At 38.6% G+C, this 20940-nt stretch overlaps 1 protein-coding gene and 1 long non-coding RNA gene across 3 annotated transcripts; one reads left to right on the forward strand and one right to left on the reverse strand.

Annotated features, from left to right (window-relative positions):
• Nucleotides 1-5804: 5804 nt before the first annotated feature.
• Nucleotides 5805-11691, reverse strand: sox14 (SRY-box transcription factor 14). The gene has a single exon (XM_020630941.3). The coding sequence runs from the start codon at nt 11080-11082 to the stop codon at nt 10366-10368; it is 717 nt and encodes a 238-aa protein (XP_020486597.1). The 5' UTR covers nt 11083-11691; the 3' UTR covers nt 5805-10365.
• Nucleotides 11692-11810: 119 nt separating this feature from the next.
• Nucleotides 11811-20580, forward strand: LOC109981671 (uncharacterized). Of its 2 annotated transcripts, XR_010666557.1 has the most exons (5): nt 11811-11977; nt 12197-12251; nt 13508-13595; nt 19951-20018; nt 20125-20580. It is a non-coding gene; the product is annotated as an uncharacterized lncRNA (long non-coding RNA). The 2 variants fall into 2 exon arrangements; XR_002277891.2 differs by lacking the exons at nt 11811-11977; nt 12197-12251 and having other exon boundaries at nt 13098-13595; nt 20125-20579.
• The last annotated feature ends 360 nt before the right edge of the window (nt 20581-20940 follow it).

Raw genomic sequence — 20940 nt, forward strand, 5'->3', positions numbered from 1 at the left:
ACAGATTCGCTACAGGACAACAGGATCCTCAAATAAAGCCTGTGAAACCTTCACGGTCATATTTTGTGGTGAAAAAGAGCAATGATGAAGCCATATCTGAAAAGTTGAGAAAGAGAGAAAGGTAGAATCTGAAAGCAGAAAGAGTCTTACCTGAATGGATTTAATTAGAGGAATATTTGTGTGGGACCAGCTTCTTTGAGTCATGTAAGGCTACAGCTTCCACTCACATGTGAAGCACTATGAGGATAATGAAGTTTATTATCTCAGCCCTCCTCTGTAAGCACACAGACCAACACAGAGTGGATGATTCCATTTTCAACAAGATGCTCTGAAGGTTGTGATATGAGGAATGCAACATTAGAAACAATGTGAAATGAGCTGAGTGTGTTGTATGAGGCTCACTATCATATCAGGTACTAAGAGGAACCTGAATCTAACATCATTCAACAACACACAGAATCAAACATCTCTACAACGATGATATCTTTTTCATCTGCTGCAACGCGCTTCCTCAACTATTTGCCGGCATAATTAGTTGGCATAATCAACACTGTACTGCTGTGTGGTGATAACAGTGTTACAGTGCACATCACTTTGTGTTACTAGAGACTGAATAGAGTTAAAAAAGGGAGCAGCTCTCTTTCAGATCCAGGGCTGAGGTGAATCAATACCACAAACTAAAAGAGATAAACGATGCTTCCTGCACATGATCCATACAGCATTTTAATTCAGTTTTAATATATAATGATCAACTTTAAAAGAACCTGTCTGATTATTAAACAGCACTCACACCTTTTATTGTTTGATGTGATACTGCTGCTCATGTCAGGGTGTGTCAGACCTGTGACTTGTTTTCATTGAGACTAACAGCTGAAATAGAAAAAGACAAACACAAGTTACCACATCAGACGATATAAAGCAGCAGTGCATATAAAAACACCTCCTCTGTTGACAGTAATGTTGAATATTTGTCACATATATAAGTGTGATGAAACTTATATCATTGCATATATCTTATATTCATTGCTGTGAAATGTTGAAATACAAAAACATAAACTAGCTTCTTCACTACAAGTATCTATAACCAAATTCTTTCCCTGTGAACTTTGTGGTTTGTGGTGAGAGGCAATGTTTTTTTTTCCTCCAGTCCACAGTCTTTACATCACGTTAACCTAATGATGTTAAAGCCTTGACAATAGTTCCACATTGGTTGGAGCAAAGACAACCTGGCAGTTATGTATCCAACACCTACCTGCAGCAGCGATGTTAGACATTAAAAATTGCTATCTACAAATATTTAATTTAAATGCTGATAGTCTGGTTTCCTATTGTAGGGTATAGAGAACCATCAGTATGAAATTCAGTCTGTTTCATAAACAGCTTCAACTCCTCACAGGAGCTTTAATTTATAGAACTTGAACTAGAAAACCTCACACCTGTCCCTTTAATATAACCTCAAAATGTATTTGGGGATATCAATTACTTTTTTCTAAAAGATTGTTTCATAAAAGATTGACTCCTAAAAAGCGAGAAAGCTGTGAGTAATAAATTCAGGATTATAAGGTTTGTTGATTTTGTTGAGTACAGCACTGAAGATGAAGACCTCGCTAAACAGCGGCCACTGTGGCCACAAAATGTAATTACAAGATGAATTCCACTTTGTACATAACTGTTTACATAGGTTTCTAAAGTGTATACCTAGATAAATGAAAGTACACAAATAAAAGAGTAATTCAGTCAGTGACTCAGTGCTTGATAAATGCAGGTTTTGTAGACATTAGCCACAATTAGCTGCTGATCACACTAGACCAAGTCGGGCTGTATTGATGATCTCTCTGAGTTTTTTTTTTTTCCAATTGAGTTAAATTACATTTTATTGCGTGTTATTTTTTTACTTTTAACTTTCAACGCAAGGAGAGTTTAATTTTTTCCTTCAAAAGTTACTTTAAAGTTTCTTCAAAGGATTCTGAGTCGTGTGAAAAACAGAAATTAAAACCATTATATAAACTACTGAGTCATAACTGAAATATGGTTTCAAGGTGTTTTAAATACCTGAGACTGTCATTAACCTGATCCAGTATTTTATCCTTTTCTCCCGTTAAAAGTCACAATTGTTTTGGGATTATTTTGTCAAACAAGTAGCTAAAAACTTGGATAAAATAACTTTTTTAATAGAGAAATGAAAGATATGCTAGTCAACTATCCCACATCCCTTGAAGAAATAGAGATTAATTTGAAGGTAATCATAAGTGTGAAAATTGCTGTTATCTTCTCACTATTGCTCTGACTGCTAACGGCCTGTCTGGCTCTGAAGTCGTCCCGGTAATAAATATTCATACACCTTTCAGGCTCTTTGTTGTGTTGACTACCTTCCATCAGTCTGATCTGTTGTGGCATGAGGAAAAAAACACACAAATGAAGGAAATAAATTAAGTAAGAAAATCTAAGTAAATATATAAATAATAATGACAATGAGGGAACGGGGAGAAATTTGGAACATCAAAGGCTCCTCTATCTTTGCAGCATGTAAACAGTGCGTGCCTTCAGTGAGAGGAAGAGCCCCTTTTAATGATCCCGTGGAAGATTGCCACATCGACAAGCATCCTGTAATAAATAAAATTAACAAACATTTCTGTAGGGTCTTTTCAAAGGGAAAGAGAGCCCAATGTTTTTTATTCAGATAAGTGGTCTATACATCCCCTGCTCCTTCCTGATTAGTCTAATCCAGTGAGAAGTGCGTGCAGGGTTTTGATTGAGTCAGCCGTCGAGGACCCCGAGGGGAACCCTCCTGATAAGTGCCTTTACCTTTCACCTCCAGAACCCCACGCACGTCGCTTCGCCATATCCCACTCCCTCTAATCTCATTTGGCCCAGGAAGACATGCTCAGGCACAAGAAGCTACGATTAGCATCCTCTTTACCCAGGGATTCCACTGGCTTGGACTGTCAGTGCTGCCCTCAACCTGGGACGCTGAAGGCACTAAATCAGCCAGGTGCTGCTGTGTGTGTGTGTGTGTGTGTGTGTGTGTGTGTGTGTGTGTGTGTGTGTGTGTGTGTGTGTGTGTGTGTGTGTGTGTGTGTGTGTGTGTGTGTGGCTGTTGTGTGTGTGTGTGGCTGTTGTGTGTGTGTACATTTGTAACCGCCCTTCATGAGTGTGTGTATGACAACCTGATATCAAAAGGTTTACATTCTTTGTTGTGTATCAGTGTGAATTATATTGGCCGGCCTTTTTTCAAAACATGTTCTCCTTTATTTCAAGACATGACCTCAAAGTCCAGGCCGGAGACACATTTTAGAAACACTGAAGTCAAGAACCCTGAATCCCCCGAACAGAATCCCACCCACCCACAAAAAGTTTGAACACACACAAATCACACTCTCAAAAGTATGCTTGGAAAATCTAAACACTTGTATTATGTATTTGTTCAATTCAAGTTACTACCATTGGATAAGGTGGCGGAGGGGGTCTATTTCTTTTTGGGGTCATTTTTTCCTTTATTGGATAGGACCACTGAAGAGAGACAGGAAACGTTGGGAGGATAGAGCAGGACAAGAAATGCAGCAAATTTCCGAGGTCGGATCCGAACCCAAAAAACCCACAAGGACCACCCCCCTTGCAAATAGTGCGTGCGAAATAACCGCTAGGCCATACGGCGCCCCGTCATATTTTAATTTAATCTAAAAAACAACATGAGTAATATGTGTGCAATCATGCAATGTTTAGTCCTCTTTATGTCACTGAACCCCCGGATATACCAAAATATCACTTCGTCATTTATGTGCCAACTATTGAAACGATAAATCCACATCATTAATTTTCATTTGTGTAAAAATTATTTTCCGGTTTCTTAAAGTGATTTGATGGAAATGCTTCTTTTGTCCAGGAAAAAGTCTGAAACGCAAAGAGTCTTTTATTTATGTCGTCGACGACAAAGAAAATCCTCAAACTTCAGAGGATGCATCCAGCTAATATTCAACTTTTCTGTTTGAAAATGTGTCTGAACACACAGATCAACTTTTAACAAGTTAGGGAATAATTAACATTCAACTCACTTCTCAATAATTCAGCTTATCGTTGCAGCTCGCTTACAGCGCTGTGTCTTGTGCAACAGTCAAAGTCTGGAACATAAGTGTTTACCGTTTAGAACCAGCAGTTCTCAACTTGTGGGTCGAGACCCAAAAGTGGGCCGCAGAGCCATTTTCAGTGGGACGCAAATTTGTGCCCGGAAAAAAATGATGTTAAAAGTCTATAAAGCTTCTTTTTTTTTTAACATGTTTGTTTTGGTCCGTCTCTTTGCTCTGTCACATGTTTTCTACCGTCTGAGGTCCAAACTGATTCATGAAACAAACCTGATTGGTTGAAAAATATCAGTGATTTGGGTCGGGATTTTCCATGAAGGAGTTGGTGGTGGGTCCGGAGGCTAGACTGGTTGAAAACCACTGGTTTAGACTGTGGTCACCATCAGCAACACATCATGTTTCTATTCAACCTCTACTGCATTATAATCTGGTTCATGACTATGATGCATCAGTTATCTTTGTTGTTTGAAAAAGATCTGTTGAAGAGATTATTCAAGAAGTAACCTGTGATTACAGAGTCATGTGAGTGCATGAGCTCATACAGAGCCTCAGTATGGATAATGTCATGTGTGAGGAGCTCTTCATATTCAATGGATGAATACATCACAACTCCACCTCAATGTGTTCAAACTCACACAGAAAAATTATGAAACATCCTACATGTTGGAAATAAAAGAACAAAAATGTATGCAATGGATGTTCTGAGAAGAAGACAACAACTTTATTTATCAGAGCACAAGTAGCGGGATGAACAGGTAACATCAAGTGAAGTTTTCTCACACTTTGAAACATGCGTTCAGCTTTAAACTTCATTTAACTTCTACAAACAGTTAGAGCACCTACAGAGTATTCTGGATGTCCTTGGATGAACACTGAGAATCTTCTAGGTCGAGCGTTCATTATTTGTTTCTTATCTATAAATCAAAACACCTTTTAATTATTAAGAAAATGAATGTATGCTGAGCATTTGGCAATTAATTAATTGCTTTTGAAGACTTTTCAAAGGAAATGCAGAAGTCTGATGAATGAAAAAATATAACTTGATGACTCAAGAAGCGTCTGGAGAATTAATGAGCAAACTAAAAAAAAACTCCTTCGTCTGTATGATTTGATGTATGGAAAGTTTACACAGCAAGAACATTCAGAGTTTATGATCAACAAAGACAGCACGATAACTCAAAAGTTTCAGCTGAATTAAATAGAGAACACACAAGCACAAACACACACACACGCACACATAAATACAGTCACACTAACACACCAGCGCCTACTGTAAATTATGACGCACATTTTAATGTATGTAAGGTGTCTGAGCAAGACGGTGATGCATGGTAAATATGCATGAGGAAATCAACTGATAGTTACTGTGAGTCTGTGAGTGTGTGCAAGTGTGTGTGTATGTGTGTGTGTCTGGCTGAGTGTGTTCCCCTGTGTTCCTGGTTGTTAAGAGTTTGATCACAGGATGAACAGCTCTGAATCAGCAGCTTCTGATGTTCAAATTTGTCTGAAAATACAATAAGAATAAAAAAAAAGGGGAAAGCGGGGCTTCGTAATGAGGCAGCTTTGAAATAATGCTCAGCTGAATGTGTGAGACATGTTGGTTGTGTGGTTAGACCAGGGGTTCCCAACCATGGGGGCCAGGTCCCCTTCAAGGGACACAAGATAAATCAGAGGGGTCGTAGAATATAGAGAAAGATAGAAAAAGCTGAACCCTGATACAGAACATTAAACATTACAACATTTATTAAACCTCATGGTTTACAAAGGTGACACTTTAATCTGTTTTAAAGCTTTCAGAATATGTTGTTGAAGAACGGGAGATGAAACAGCTCTCGATGGCTCTGATCTTGACTCAGTGGTGTTTGCAAAGATGTTCGATTGGGGGATATTTGTAGACAGTGCTTAATTGTGGGGGTCATTATATAAGAGCATAGGAACCATTAGTTTAGTAGACAGGATGTTTCTGCTCAAGAGTGCTTTGAAGGCTTGGTGTCCCATTTGTCTCCTAATGTAACCCAAAACTTTAGAAAGCGGGATCTTTAACTGGCAGCAGTAACCTTTTACCCACTAACATCAATGACATATTTCCAATATCCATGGTAATAAAATGAATAAGAAAAATTATGGTATTTTTAAACAAGTAGCGAAATAAAAATCACCTCTCTTTGAGGACTTGAGCTTGAAGACACAAAGGGAAATAAATATTCTAATGACGTCTCATGTTTTTCATAAAGTAAAGGCCTGCCTGCTAAAAATAAAGAAATAATTTAAAAAGTGGATTTCTTAAAGATTTTTTTTTTCATGTAGATAATTTTCAATAATTTTAGTATTTGAAATTTGTAATATCAATTGATGCAAATCTGGTGAATAAATAAGATAACTAGCATGACTTAGTAAACTTGACTGAATGTCTTAAGTTGATGAGAACAGCGTGTGAAGCGGTTCGGTGCATGAGGCCGTGATTTTCAAGGTTCAAGGCCTGTAGAAAAGAAAAAGCTGCAGGGAAGTTACCACGTGCGATATTAAGAATTGTAAAAGTGTGAGAAAAATGTTTTAAAGTCATAAAACAAATGCAGTAGTAAACTTTCCAGGTGCAGAACATGAACATGATGATGGTCGAGTGAGAGCAGTGAAGCATGTAATATTATCCTATATAGTGATGCTTTTCTGTGTCTATGTCCGATGAACTCCAGAGAATTGAACATATAGCCCCACGTACATGAATAAATAAAATAAACACACGCACACACACACACACACACACACACACAGTGTCTCAATGTGTCTGAGGAGAAGAAAGTCTGGGTGTAAATCACTTTTCCGTCTGGCGCAGCACATTAAACAACCGTGGCGTGATTCCTTTTCTCTCAGCTCATCCGTTCCCTTTCTTCTTTATCAGCTCGTTCACCATTTCATTTCTTTCAAATGAGAATTCAGGGACCCCCAAAATTCAAGCCCCCGCGTCTTCAAACAACACAACTGTACGGTTTTACTTTTCCTCCCGTCAGAATGCTATCCCTGATTCAATTTTAGATAGACCAGGATTTAGCCAGTGATGATTTTTTTTTTTGGTCTTTCGGAGACAATATTTAATATGCTGAAATGAGATCAGTTTTTATCCCCCTAAAAAATATTTCTGAATATATGTGCGTAAAATCTCGCGTTGACACACGCGTAAAATGGAAGCATCTTTGATAAGCGAGCTTGTATTTAGCATATAATCGTTCTTTTTTTTCTTCTTTATAAAATCATAAAGAGAAGCAACAATGACAGTCTCCATCATCAGTAGTATTTTGTTCTTCCTCTTCTCCTCGAGGGGACTTTTTCCTTTTGATTTAGGAAATTAGCACGCCTTAATACAAAACCACATTCTCAACAGCCACTTATCAAACTCCATTTACTGCAGATGATTTCAGGGTAACATTAAAATACAATAATGTAAATGACCCATGGCTTTTTAATTAAAAATGTCTTGTCCCCCGTCCCCTCCTCCTTCCGCTTTTTTTGTTTCATCTGTTTTACATTTTTTGGGGACTTTAAGTATTGTGCAGGAAATAAAGTGAAAGCGGCTCTTTTCCTCGGTGTCTCTCTCCTCGTTGACTTTTATCACCAAATGAAGCATATAAATGACCTGAAAGCGCAGGCTGTCGCGTTAAATAGAATAAAATAAAGAACAATTATCCTCTCCTTTTTCTCTGATCTGCCGCGTAAAAGGAGTCCTGGAGAGATAAGGCAGATTGAATTCTCTCTGTTGTGCTCAAATAAAAACGTCAAGGGGGGAAGAGTTAAAGAGAGATTTAAACCCACTCCCCCCTGCTATAATTTCAAATCATAATTTCCCTCCCATTATACCTCTCACATGCCGTTTATCGTTGGGGTTATTTATTTCAGGGCGGTGTAACCACAGTCAATTTCCGTGACTAAGATGGATAATTACAGGTAGTTAGAGAATCCGGAAAAACTTGAAACATCTTTAATAAAATATATTAAAAAACGCTGTGATTGAAACAACGGCTTTATTTTTTTTTTTAAAAAGACGGTTAGCTTCATTCTCCTCGTGCAAAAAAAATAATGTCCTCGGCTGCTGTTCCTCCTGAAAGTAATTATAATTGTCTCATTTCAAAGTTGAATTAGGACGCTTTAGGGGTTTGATGTAAAACTTCACATTCGGTTCAATGAAGTATCACCCTAATTTACAGCTCCTGATAAGGACTAAGTCTGTCATAAAAATCAGCCCCGTCCTCCTCCCCTCCTTCCCTTCCCTCCCTCCCTTCCCATCTTTCCTCCCCAGGATTGAAATTGCACCTTGGGCAATAGTGCAGAATCGTGAATCTTAACTTCTCTCAGCATATGTTCCTGGCAGATAAGTAAACAATTTGGATGTGGAATGAAATTTTTAATTAATACTACAGTCGTGCAGATGAGGGTAAATGTAGGCTGCACCGCGCTGCGTCAATCCTGATCTCTATTAACAGAGAGGAAGGAAAACTGCGCAGACATTCACACTGAAATCTGTAAATGTTTGTTTAATAAATGGCTTTGTGTGTTATTTACATTCAGTAGTATCTTAATGAGAGTTTTGCCAGTCATTCACAAGTCTTTCACACGTTTAAACACGTGTGAATGACTTGGTGATAAAAGGCTTTCAGCGGGGTTTTGGCTGCAGCTCCTTTTTTTTTTCATAAAGTAAACACACACACGCAGAGACATTTAAAACCGCACTGTAGCCTGTGGTGTGCTGCTTTTCAACCAGCCAGTGAGTTAAGAGAGAGAGAGAAAAAATCAGCTCACATTCAAGTTGTTCCATTAGTTAAACCTATAATTAAGAGGAAGGCTCCCTCCTTGAAGTGATTAAGCAGTCAGACAAGTCGGACGGGCGGAATCCCTCCAGGGAGGCCTCTCCTCTCCTGAACTGTCAAACATCAAAAGATCACAACCGGTTCATCCCACAGTCACAAAAAAACACCTTCACCGTGCTGCACTGCACCGCTGAACATGTCTCAAACCTGTTTGGAACTATTAGAGAGAGAAAACAGCAGCCAAATGCGGAGGTAATTAAGCCTTGTTAGAGAAATGATCTGAGTGGAGGAGTTTGACAGCCTGAAAAGGATCGATTAGGAGAAAGAGGGTTATTGTTCTAATGTGAGGAGAGTTAGTTTATGTTCAGTCAGTAGACTATCAACTGTGTTGATTAGGCTGGGGTGAGGTGGGGGACGAACATTCTTAATTTAAAAAAAAAATAAAAAATTTAAATGAGAAATAAAAAACGGACAATTCAAGCGTAATCTAAAATATATGATTTTTTACCTATTTAATTAATTTTAACTTTTTTTAAACGATTGAATTTGCAAGTTTATTCAACCAGGTGTAACTTCCCCGCAGCACGTGCACAACATTCCACTATCTACGTCATCTGAAGCGCCAATAACCTACAAATATACAGGGACATTGATAGTGTTGAAGACAGATTGTCTTTATTCGAAATGCTTTTGCTCAGCAATTGAACAAAGAGCAGGAGGTATCAACCTTCTAAATACATAATCCTTTCCATAACATGACAGGTTTTTAAAATTACCATCTTGGATGATAATACACATATTAACTCCTGGAATTCAAATAGAAGTTATCCTTAAAAAACAGAAAACTAAATGAAAAGACGCGTGGGACTATATTAGCACTGAACCACAGGAAAAATGCAAAATTAAACATTTGGATGTAAAAGATCTTTTTTTCTTTTCGTCCTCTTAAATAGACCGTCTTGTTTTATGTGCCACTGTTTGATAGATATAAACAATATGACCCGTATATAATCCAGCCTAAAGGTCCTGATTTTGACCCTATATTCCAGAACATCAGAATAAAATGACGAGTGCCAAAATGTAGACTATAGGCCTATACAGGAGTAAGAATGGTAATTGTGCAAGCCAAATTTTGAAATAAAAAAAGTACCCTATCAATAATCAACACAAATCAGAATATAAGCATTGAAATGTACACAATAAATAAAGTTAAAGGCCTCCTTTTCTGGCTGCCATAAACGTTATAACATTTACATTTCTTACAGTTCAGGGCACTGTCCTTTACACCAAATCCAGCTCCTTCTGCTCAGCTCAGGAACTTGTTGGATTTCTGCAAAAGTTTCTTTTTTTTCTCTCTCTTTTTTTGCCATAACAAGTCCAAGGCAGTTAATACTGTTCATGCCTTTTAAACCGGGCGCGCTGTCCGTGTTATATTTACATGCATTTCAGTATTCAAGTGAATTAGAAAACAGAAAGAGTCTTGAGGGTTACATCGCAGTGGCGTGTGCGGATGAGTATGGGTCTATCCCAGTCTTGGTCATACCTGGAAAAAGTATGTAGGCCACCGGGGGCTGTAAACTGGACGTTGACCAGGCTGAGCAGTTACACGGGACCACATAGCCCGGGTTTGTGGGCGACGGGTGGGTGTGGGTGTGCTGACTGGGACACCCAAGGGTGCCGAACGCGCCGTTCTGGTATCCCAAGGAGGACGCGTACGGCAAAGTGCTGGTGCTCAACGTGTGGGGCATCTCCGTCATCTTCTGGATGGCGCTGGAGCTGAACTGGCTCGGGTCGAGGAAGGAGTACGGGGTGGACGTCGGCGGCAGAAACGCTCGCGCTTTCTCCGAGTGGCTCAAAAGAGAGTCCGCGGCCGACATAGAGAGTCCCTTCATGTGGTCGCTGTCCCCGAGGTAAGGCAGAGGAAAAACGTACCTGTCCTTCTTGAGCAGGTTCTTGGGTTTACGCCGGGGTCTGTACTTGTAGTCGGGGTGCTCCTTCATGTGCTGTGCGCGCAGCCTCTTGGCCTCGTCGATGTAAGGTCTCTTCTCGGACTCGGAGAGCAGCTTCCACTCGGCGCCCAGTCTTTTGCTGATCTCAGAGTTGTGCATTTTGGGATTCTCCTGTGCCATTTTCCTCCTCTGGCCCCGGGACCAGACCATGAACGCGTTCATGGGTCTCTTGATATGATCAGCAGGCTTTGACATCTTTAAAAAAAGTGCGCTTTTATCCCCAATGTTAATGACGAGGAAAAGTTCTTATCGGAAGAAAGGGAAACTATTCACCTGTCCAGAAGCCAGATACCAGTCATGCCACGTCTGGGAGGTTCTGAGTCGTGAAAAGAGCAAAAATGAAATAGAATAAAATAAAAATCCAGCCGGTGATTCTCTTTCTCCCGAGTTAAAACACTGATGCGCGCTCGTTCAAGTCCAGTAACAACTCTCTTTCAGACCTGAGGCGGGCAATACAGGAAGAAAACACATGCAAGATGCACACACGTAAAAAAAAATCCTCAAAGGTGAAAGCAATGTTCCGCAGTCAGTTTGCAGGAGTCGTAAAAGTGTGATTTTTTTCTGCGACACACTCTTCCTGTCTCTCTCTGAGGTTTGTCGTCAAGCACCTGGCTTGGAAATGAGCGGAAGAGCGTGAATACGAGCCAAAAGCGGTGAAGTTCAAAGGCTGGGCTGGTTTGGTTTCTGCACGCAATCTGACATAATCTGCAGGGCGTTCACTCACCAACCTGAGCGCCCAATCAGCACGAAGAGCGCCTATTATAATACCTTCACCAAAAAATATATGTACATTACAACATAAACAAAGAGCGGGTGGTAGTGGAAGAAAAAAAAAAAGGAAAGAGGGATGTGTTTGTGTGCGCGTGTGAGTGTACGTGTGTGAGGAGGGGTGGGGGGTAATACTCAGGATCCCTCCCTGATTCCATTTAATGTAATGAATCGCAACAAACATGGACCTTCAACCTCTTTTTCAGTTAAAACCTGACTTCAATCCAGGGAGGTGACTTTACCGTGCAGCCAATTTACTGCACAGCTTTACACTGAAATATAGGGGAGCACCTTTTAAAGTCTATCACCCAAAGACATACAGGTATGGCCTTAATAGAGATCTTAGTTAGGTCTATTTTAGTATGTTTTTTGTAACCTTTGAAGACGGTGGATGCATTGTTATGATAATAGTCTAATAATGATAATAGCATAACAGTAATAAAAATAATAATAATGTTATACCCTGTATATAAGCCACATTTAGGCACATTTTGAAATAATATCTCCTATTTTCCCTTTGATGAATACAAAATAAAAACAGTCCCTCTGCACCTGCTGGGGCCTCAGTATCTTGCCCAAGGACACTTCAGCAGCAGGTAATTAACCCCTTGCCCTCGTGTGTGTCACCATAACCACAGTATTTAAAGGGAGAATGAAACAAAGTTTAACTAAGCTTATATGTTAGAGCGTGTTCTCATTTTTACTCAAGTTTCCACCAATTACTAGCCAAAAAGTATTTTCATTTAAGCACAAAGGCCCGAACAAATAAACACGCGCGAGCACATGCACGTAAGCGCACGCGCGCACAGCTTAAGCCCCCGCGTGTGCCATCGTTATTGAACCTATGTAAAGCTCAAGTGTTAGAAGACAGAATTACAAACAGGAAGAAAATATTACATCAACTGTAAACGTTGAGAAAAGCGTCATTGTGTGTCTATAATTGTCGCATTAGCCCACATCGATCCTGCAGTGTGGTTTTAAGGAGGCACAGAGTGATGGTTTTTAAGATGCACATTTAAACGAAGACCATTGCCTAATAGCCCTCGGGCTAATGTGCGTGATATATGATTCCTTCAGTTGTGATTATTAAACGAGCAGCAGACAGATGGATTTTTTTTCACACCGTCCAAATGCTGTGATTGGAGATACAATCCTGAGAGTCGTCTCTTGTTAGTTACACCGCTAAGTAGATTTATTTAAGGTTGTCTCCGGCCTACATAGTCCTGTATACATGCACACGCGGATGTTATGGACTACATCCTATTGCAATTATCCTCTCACCTTCCTCGCCCTGTGCTTGTGTGTGTGCGTGTGTGTGTGCGTCACAAGCAGCATGCGGTACTTTGAAGATGAGTGTAGTTTATTAAACATGTCACAACCTAACAATGACATTCTAATGTTGTTTGCTGAGATGACAAAATAATTAAGTAAATCATTGATGTAAGCGAAAGAAAGCTGAACTTCATTGGGATTCTAGACATTTATTTTCAGTAATATAAAATAAAACATCCAATAAAAACACGACGTTTTGCCGTAAAAACGAGCGTGTTTTCTCCTCTCGAAATGACTAAATTGAGTTTATTTCTGCCCCTGTTATTCCCATATTTCCACACCATCTGTCTGTTTCTCACGCTCTCTCTCCGCTCCCCGTCTCCCCACACACGCATGCGTCGAGCAGTATAGCTTGTAAAAAGAAGATTTCCATCATATCCATCTTTACCAACCCTGAAATTATCGTTAAAAAAATGCCTGTTTTGGGAGAAAAATCCCCCTCACCCCGACCTCACAGAACAATGTAGCCCACAGCTGAGGACGCCCCCGACTTTTTTTTTTTTTTTTTTTTTTCCAAAAGCACCGAGCGGAAGCCTGCAAAGAGAAAAAGATCCTCAAATCCTCCCAATCGGCAGACTGTGATGTTCATCAGCATCCATGACCATGAGGTAGTATATACTGCATGCTCGGACTGTTTATTTCAGCGCATTTTGAAGTTTAAATTGTGTTATGCTATCTGTCACTGAGCAGCGTGTATGCAATTTGACATGTAGGCTGCTCTATACCTACAGCAGCTTATAGGCTTCATTTTGAGATCAATGAATCAGATAAGAGGAAATTATTTTAGGGGCTGAGCCTCCCATACTCACGAGGGAGAACTCTCAGTGTTTCTTATTCAAAAACGGGTTGTCTAATAAATGCACGCCTGAAAGTTCCCTCGACAATTTAAAGGGATAATGAGAAATGCAATAGGTTTTAAATTGTCAAGGATGGAGATGATTATTTTTTTCCATCGGCAGTTTATCTTTAGTTGTTTTTTTTTAAAAGTCGGTGCGTTTAACAGCCTTTACTCTTCTGCTGCTTAGATAAATACAAGAAATTATACTTTAGAAATAAAATACTTGTGCTCTCGCACTTAGGTGCGCGTCATCACTTTTTAAAAACTTCTTTCTATCTCCAAACTTATGGCATTTTCACACAGACATTTGATATAAATATATTTTTAACTAAAAAAAGGGAAGCATTTTTTACATTATATAAATATATAAATAAATAATACAAATATATTGCCTTGATTTGATCTTAGTTTGATAGGAATAGACTGTTGAATTGAAAATAAATCAATCTCATTGGTGTTGCTTTAAAATTAATGGCTGATGACAGTTTATCTTACCCAATTAGAGCTCATATAAAGAACAAATCAAAGTCACAAACAAAGACACGCGCGACCCCATCCCCTTTAGAAGCGCGCGCGCGCACACACACAAACACACACACATACATAGGAACACACAAAACTAGGATTATCTAAGGACACATGTCCATTCATCTCGCCTTAAAAAGTGAATGGGGAGCGGCCCGACACACAGAGAGCCTATTAGCCAACTTGGGCTCCCGTGGAGAGCACCGAGGTAAGCTCCCCCACCGGAACTGTCCATGGTGCTGAAGCGGTAAGAGGTTTTCTTTACTGCTCATTGCGTCCTCCCTCAAAAACTCTTAAAAGCTAGGGTTGACATTTCAATGCCTTTTATTGTATTTCCATCCTATTTAGTGATGGTTCTCTGTGAAAAAATAAAATATTAGAACCTGAGACAACTCACATGGGTGACAACTTTCAGAACTTTTTCTTTTTTCAGCACAGTGTTCATAAACCTGCTTTTTCCACATAGTGGAAGAACTTCACTTACAATGTTAGTGGAACAAACATGGCGCCAAAAGTGATAATAAAAACATTTTTAAATGTTGTAAAAATATGCCTGCATGTCCCTTACTTCCACATAAGGGTGGGATTCAGTTTAAATTACCAACATATTTTCTATTACATATTTTAGTTAAATTAGTACATACTGTTTATCATTGCATTACTTACTGTTGTTATAACTCTTTTTGGGTGGAAAATTGATTAAGCATTGATTAATGGATGACCTTCAATTAAGATAACTATGGCTTATATTTGAGATAAGACATAAAATTTAAGTCCATCACAAACAAACGAACAAAGTAAAGTAACCATAAGGAGTGAGCTCAACTTTTAGTAAAAAATAAAAATGTTAGATATTTTACCAGCAATTACACCATTTACAGGTATGCCCCTATTAGCAGACTGAACCTTCTCCATGGCATTCTCAGCTTAGACTGATTCCCTTCATTTTTAAGTTACTGTGCAACACCTTCACTTTCTACATACTATTAATATACTTAAAGTCTACAATGTGCACAAGTACGTGCAGACATTGAGCTCACTTGTAGTAAACGTTGATTTTAAAATCTAAACTATAAGCAAACTTTTTGAAGAGCAACATAAAGGTCACTCGCTCATTGTGCAAAGGATACGCAGGCCTTACATAATACTGCTTCCTCCGTAAGAAAAAAACGATTGAATCGCTACATAACCCAATAAGTCTCCAGTCTTTACACAAAGTCCTTTATGTTTTAAAGTTTTAATACCGAATGTTTATATGGTCAAGGTCCCCGGTTTAAAGTGACAGTATCATGGCTGCCAATGGAAATGGTTCAAAAATGCAAACGTTCATTTAAACTGTTAATTATAATTGCCATGTTGCTCACAAAAAGGCTGTCTATCCACACTGTGGAAATAATTCTGGGCAATAATTCAGCACATTATGCTGCAGATCTTTTATGTTATCCACTCACCATTTCCATTCTTTGACACTGAGAAGCAATCAAAACAGCAATGAGCAGTATGCAGGATTCACTGCCGACACGGGTCATATGTGACAAAAATTATTATATATCATATCTTTGTGATGATTATTTCTCAGTAATATAATATCAGAAACGAATAAAATCTTTCAAGAAGACCAAACTTAAGCTGTTCTGGCGTTTATTGTGCAACACTAAGGAGTACAGAGCAGAGCAGCAGAAAAATTGACAAAGGTTCAAGGCATCAGGTAATAATGAAAGGATAGGGGCAATACTTCAAAGACCACAAGGCCACGTCACACAATTATACAATACAATTAGGATTAAAGGGGCAAAAGAGATAACAGGAGATAGGGATAAATTATCACAAAAGGAAAGATGTGACTCTCTCCTGACCTTCATTAAGAGGAAAAAAAAACTCATTTAGAGCTTGCCTTCCTTGCAGGGGGATTTGAGCCTTTCACATGAGACTGTGACTCACCAGATAAGATTTACAGAGCATAAATGAGGCTCTGAACTACACTAAACAAAAACATAAAATTATACACTGCATATAACAGCATAGGAGGTGAAACAGCCTACACAATCTATACGATGAATACATTCTAATAATGATGTTATTGGATACATTTGAGAATAGTTTAATACAATGAAGTGCACAAGTTTACTACTGATACTGAGTGATGCTTTTTAGACAATAAAATGTAACATTGTCGTCAGGGATGTTCCTAGGCAACCATTTTGAAAGTCAATCAAACACAAATTTAAATTCAGCTTAGCGAATAGTCTATAGGTAAGAAAACACTCGAGCTAAATTTATTTAATTTGTCAGCAGCTCAATGATTGTTTGCAGAGTGTGGCTAAAGTTAGCATCTAGTGCTAGGACTGCCAGCCTTCGGTTCTCATTGCATTGCAAGTTAACGTCAAGGTTTTTGAGCTAAATGTGGTTACGCATTTCTCCAAATGATATGCTAGATTAATCTGTCACAGCTGACACACATTTTTGTCTCCAATTTCTCGATCAAACTACTGACAGAAGCGCTGCTCTAACGAGATGCTATCTGTTTACTGTGCTTGTTTGCATCCAGGCAGTAGAGCAAGAAGAGAAGGCCCATTAGCCAGGATTACAGCCAGTCAACGGCTACAGCGTCGCCTAGTAGCCGGATGGCTGCATTAAAGCTTGGACACAATACATGACAGCCATTGAGGGCCAACATATACATTTTTTTAATTAGTAATGGGTTTAATTGCTTAGTAATTCTGGTGCACTCATATTGTCCTGTTTGTGAGTAATGTGTTGTTAGTGGCTGACTTTCTGGCACTTACATGAACTGCCGTGACATTGTGTCCTAACTAACTAACAAATGTGATGGTGGTGGCTGGACATGCAAACGCTGTTTCCTTACTGCAAAAGTCTGAAGTTAGAAAGAAGGAAATGTTGTCTGAGGGGCCTGTCAGGTTGCAAACACACCCAGCTACAGTAGCGGCCTGTATGTCTGCAAATAAACCACTGAACACAAATGTGGCAGTGACCATAAGTTGCTTCAGTTTCTGATAAATTGCTTGTTTTTTTTCTTCTTTTATATCTCAACCAAGCAGGAGCATGATGAAAATAGAGTTCCGTGCTTTTTCCATTTTGGGCATTAATGATGTTTTCAAAGGTCTGGGAGTAGAAATTCCACTGTAATGGAGGGGATCCCTGAATTTTCTCAATCAACTGACATGATACAGTCTCTGCTGTACCTTTCTCACCAATATGTCAGTATTGAGCACCCTGGTCAGATTCAAGCTGTCCAATTTCTCCACATATGGCCCAATTGGTATTAAAAGGGACTGACTTCCTTAACTGCTTAGTCCTGCCAACCTTCATCAGTAGCTTTTTTTCTCCTAATAATATTGAATCAGGTCCTCCAATAATTCAGGTTTACCTTTTTATTATTTTAATTTATCAGCTGTGTTACTGTATTAAATGTGATTGTAGCGTCAAAGTGGTTACATGTAGAGTATCCATGCTGATAAAGTCATAGTACAGAGCTTACAGCAGGCGTTGAAGAAAAGCCACCCTGGCATCCTATGGTGGCAACAATGATGGTGGAAGTTTGGTTGTCCAATGCATGTTTCATCAAATGTCCTGATGGCATCTGATAAAAGTTCAAACAACTTCTGCCCTAATGATCCCACAGCTTGGCTGGTATGCTCAATATTTTCTGCCATTTGGAAGACAATACCATCATCATCTCCTCTAAGTCTATCAAATTCGTTCAACAACCTACACGCAATACAACAACAAACCATGTCCAATCACATCATCTAGCTGCTGCACATTTTTAGGACATTGTATGCAAAATATGGCACCAAATCATGACTTGGCTATGTAAAGTTTTCTTCTAACTGTGTAGCTCTTGCATCAATCTTACCTCCAACTTTTTTCCCATGCTGGACTGATGGGGTATTTCAAATAACACCCCAAGAATACTTCCACTTTAAGATGTCAAGGAATGTACCACTTGAAGCAGTCAACTTGAGGACATGAGAACTACTACATCTTCCTTCTCATGTTACTAAAGGGGGACTGTCTCTCTGTTATTTGGTTACCAATCACCTCTCATCCCAGAGCAGGGGAAAGAAGTTTACATGGGACAGTGCTAAGTGCTTTTTTGTGTCATACAAGGACATTTTTTTAGGGTTTGTGCAACAGGAGAACAACTCCAATTCTGTTGTAAATGCCTCGGTCTGTTGAACACCATGGTCCAGCTAGTTTGACCAAAACATTCAGAGAACTTTGCTACCATGCCTTACTCATTATCAGATCGACTCCACTGTCGATTGTCCTTGTAAGCAACGATCTGACAGCACTACACTAATCTTCTACAATGTTTGTAACTTTATAAATGAAACCACGTTTGACCATTTCTTCTTCTTCCCCATGAACTCTCCCTGTCACGTGTTTTCGGCAGTATAAACACATGAGTTTTACATCATTGTAATGCAACGTCAGAAAAAGGTTGAGACTTGGGTTAAAATAAATAATAAGTTTGGAGATACATGTTTCCAACGGATCCAATTAGGTTTCCATTCCAGTCCCCAGTGGCATACAAAGAAATCTGACAAAGATGCAAAGGAAGAAAAAAAACAACTGTTTGACATTTAGAGAAGGCCTTCTACTAAAGACAAAATGTAGTTATTTTATTTTCAGAGAATAATGAATATTTTAACCATAGATAGACCTCCTGTATTCATAGACTTAGATTTACAAGGAGCCGGTGATACACCTGTCCAAGATGGCGGTCGCATATACTTTTTAAAAGTTTAACAGCAGTTGTAAATTACAAATTCTCATAGGAACCAAATTTGCATTCCTCTGTAGACTGTAGATTCAACACTGATAACAAGATGCATTTGTTGTTATAAAGATTTTCAGAGACTTGACTAACTAATGACGACAAAATAAGTCCAGCTTTTTGTAACTGCATTACAAAAGACTTTTCATTTGAAAATGATAATTTAATCATTTTGGTTATACATCATGCTTTTGTTATCAGTCAATTGTAAAGTTAAATTTTTAAGAAGTTCCCTTTTCTTAATGTCAGAGCAAGAGGTTAATTATCAGCCAACCAAATGATGATGGACTTACCAAGTCAAAAACAGCAGGGTCCAATATGAAAACAGTTTTTTATTCACTATTTCAGTGCATTATGTCTGTGGGGAAATTCTCAAATTAAATAACACCTGTTCTTTTGAAGTTAAATATCCATAATAACAGCAATGACACATTTACACTCAATTATTACCTCTCATTAAAGCCCAAAGCCACATTTCATCAGTGGATGTAATTTGCATGTTGGAGTGCGTGTGCTGCATTGACACTCGTTTTTTCGTAATAAAATACGACCCAGATAATTTTGAAACACAACACTTGGATAGAATTATTTTAGTTTTCTAATACAGTGCAGACACCAAAGGATAAAACAAATGTGGCTTTTTACTTGGAAAACACCAATTGATGGTCAAGAGATCAAGATGGTACATAAGCTCAACATAAAATGAAACAGAACAAAATACCATCACTTACTCTTTTCAAAAAGCATCATTTATAACTTTTCTTTAACACACTGCTTCTCTTTTTTTCTTTTACCACAGGGCTACCAGTTCCTCCATTGAGTCGGAGACCTGAACCAGAAGACATGCTACAAAGCTCTGCGAATCAGGTGATTAATTGAAATTGAACATCAATATTCCACAGTGCCTCTCCTGTATGTGTCACAATTATACATATCAATCAACCCCCTCATTTTCTTCCTGTTTTGTCTACAGAATTTGCCTCTTGAATTACGAAGAAGGAATCCCTTTATTGGACAAAAAGCTGCTTGTGAAATCTGAGCTGGACTGTAGGTATTGTGGAATAAAAAATAAAGATAGCTGGAATGTGAAATAATGAAAAAGGAGTCAGTTAGAGAATGGAAAAGCTTTTGAAGCCAGAAAGGCTGATGGAAAGGAGAAAAAAATACAATTCTAAAAATCTGTATCAGTCGATGATTAATTAATTTTGTTGAATGATCTGCTCCAGCCTTGTGAGATATCTGTTTCCATTTCTTTTGCACTTTTATGGAAGATCTCAAGAGACTGCCGGTTCAAAAAGACGGTTCAATTTAGAGTTCCGATGGGAAATGGTTTTAGAAAGTCTGTTCCTTACGTTTGGCTTTGATGTGTTTAAACTGTCGTAATCTTACTGTTCGGAGATGGGGAAAATAAATTCTGTTAATTTTTCAATTGTAAGTGCTCTTTTTTTTCCTTGGCTTCACATTACGTCTGAGATACTCCACACGAAAAAAACAGATTATCAGAGAAATATATAAATGAATAAAACGTAGACTTGTTAATCATGTTAGCACCACTGATATAATTATAAATGAAAATCAAAGTACAAGGACCGGTTTCCTTTTTAAATAAATACAGTATATATTGATTATAAATCTATCAATTGAAATAAAATTAGAATTCTATGGATCCTCTTTGACTTTCATCTCATAATTCAGTGCAATAAAAATGACCTTTTCCTAATAGATAAAGATTGAGATTGAATTACAGATGTTATTAAGTCTATTGAACTTGACCCTCGACATGTTGGAA

Source organism: Labrus bergylta, chromosome 6, assembly GCF_963930695.1.
Source record: "Labrus bergylta chromosome 6, fLabBer1.1, whole genome shotgun sequence".
Classification (NCBI taxonomy): Eukaryota; Metazoa; Chordata; class Actinopteri; order Labriformes; family Labridae; genus Labrus; species Labrus bergylta.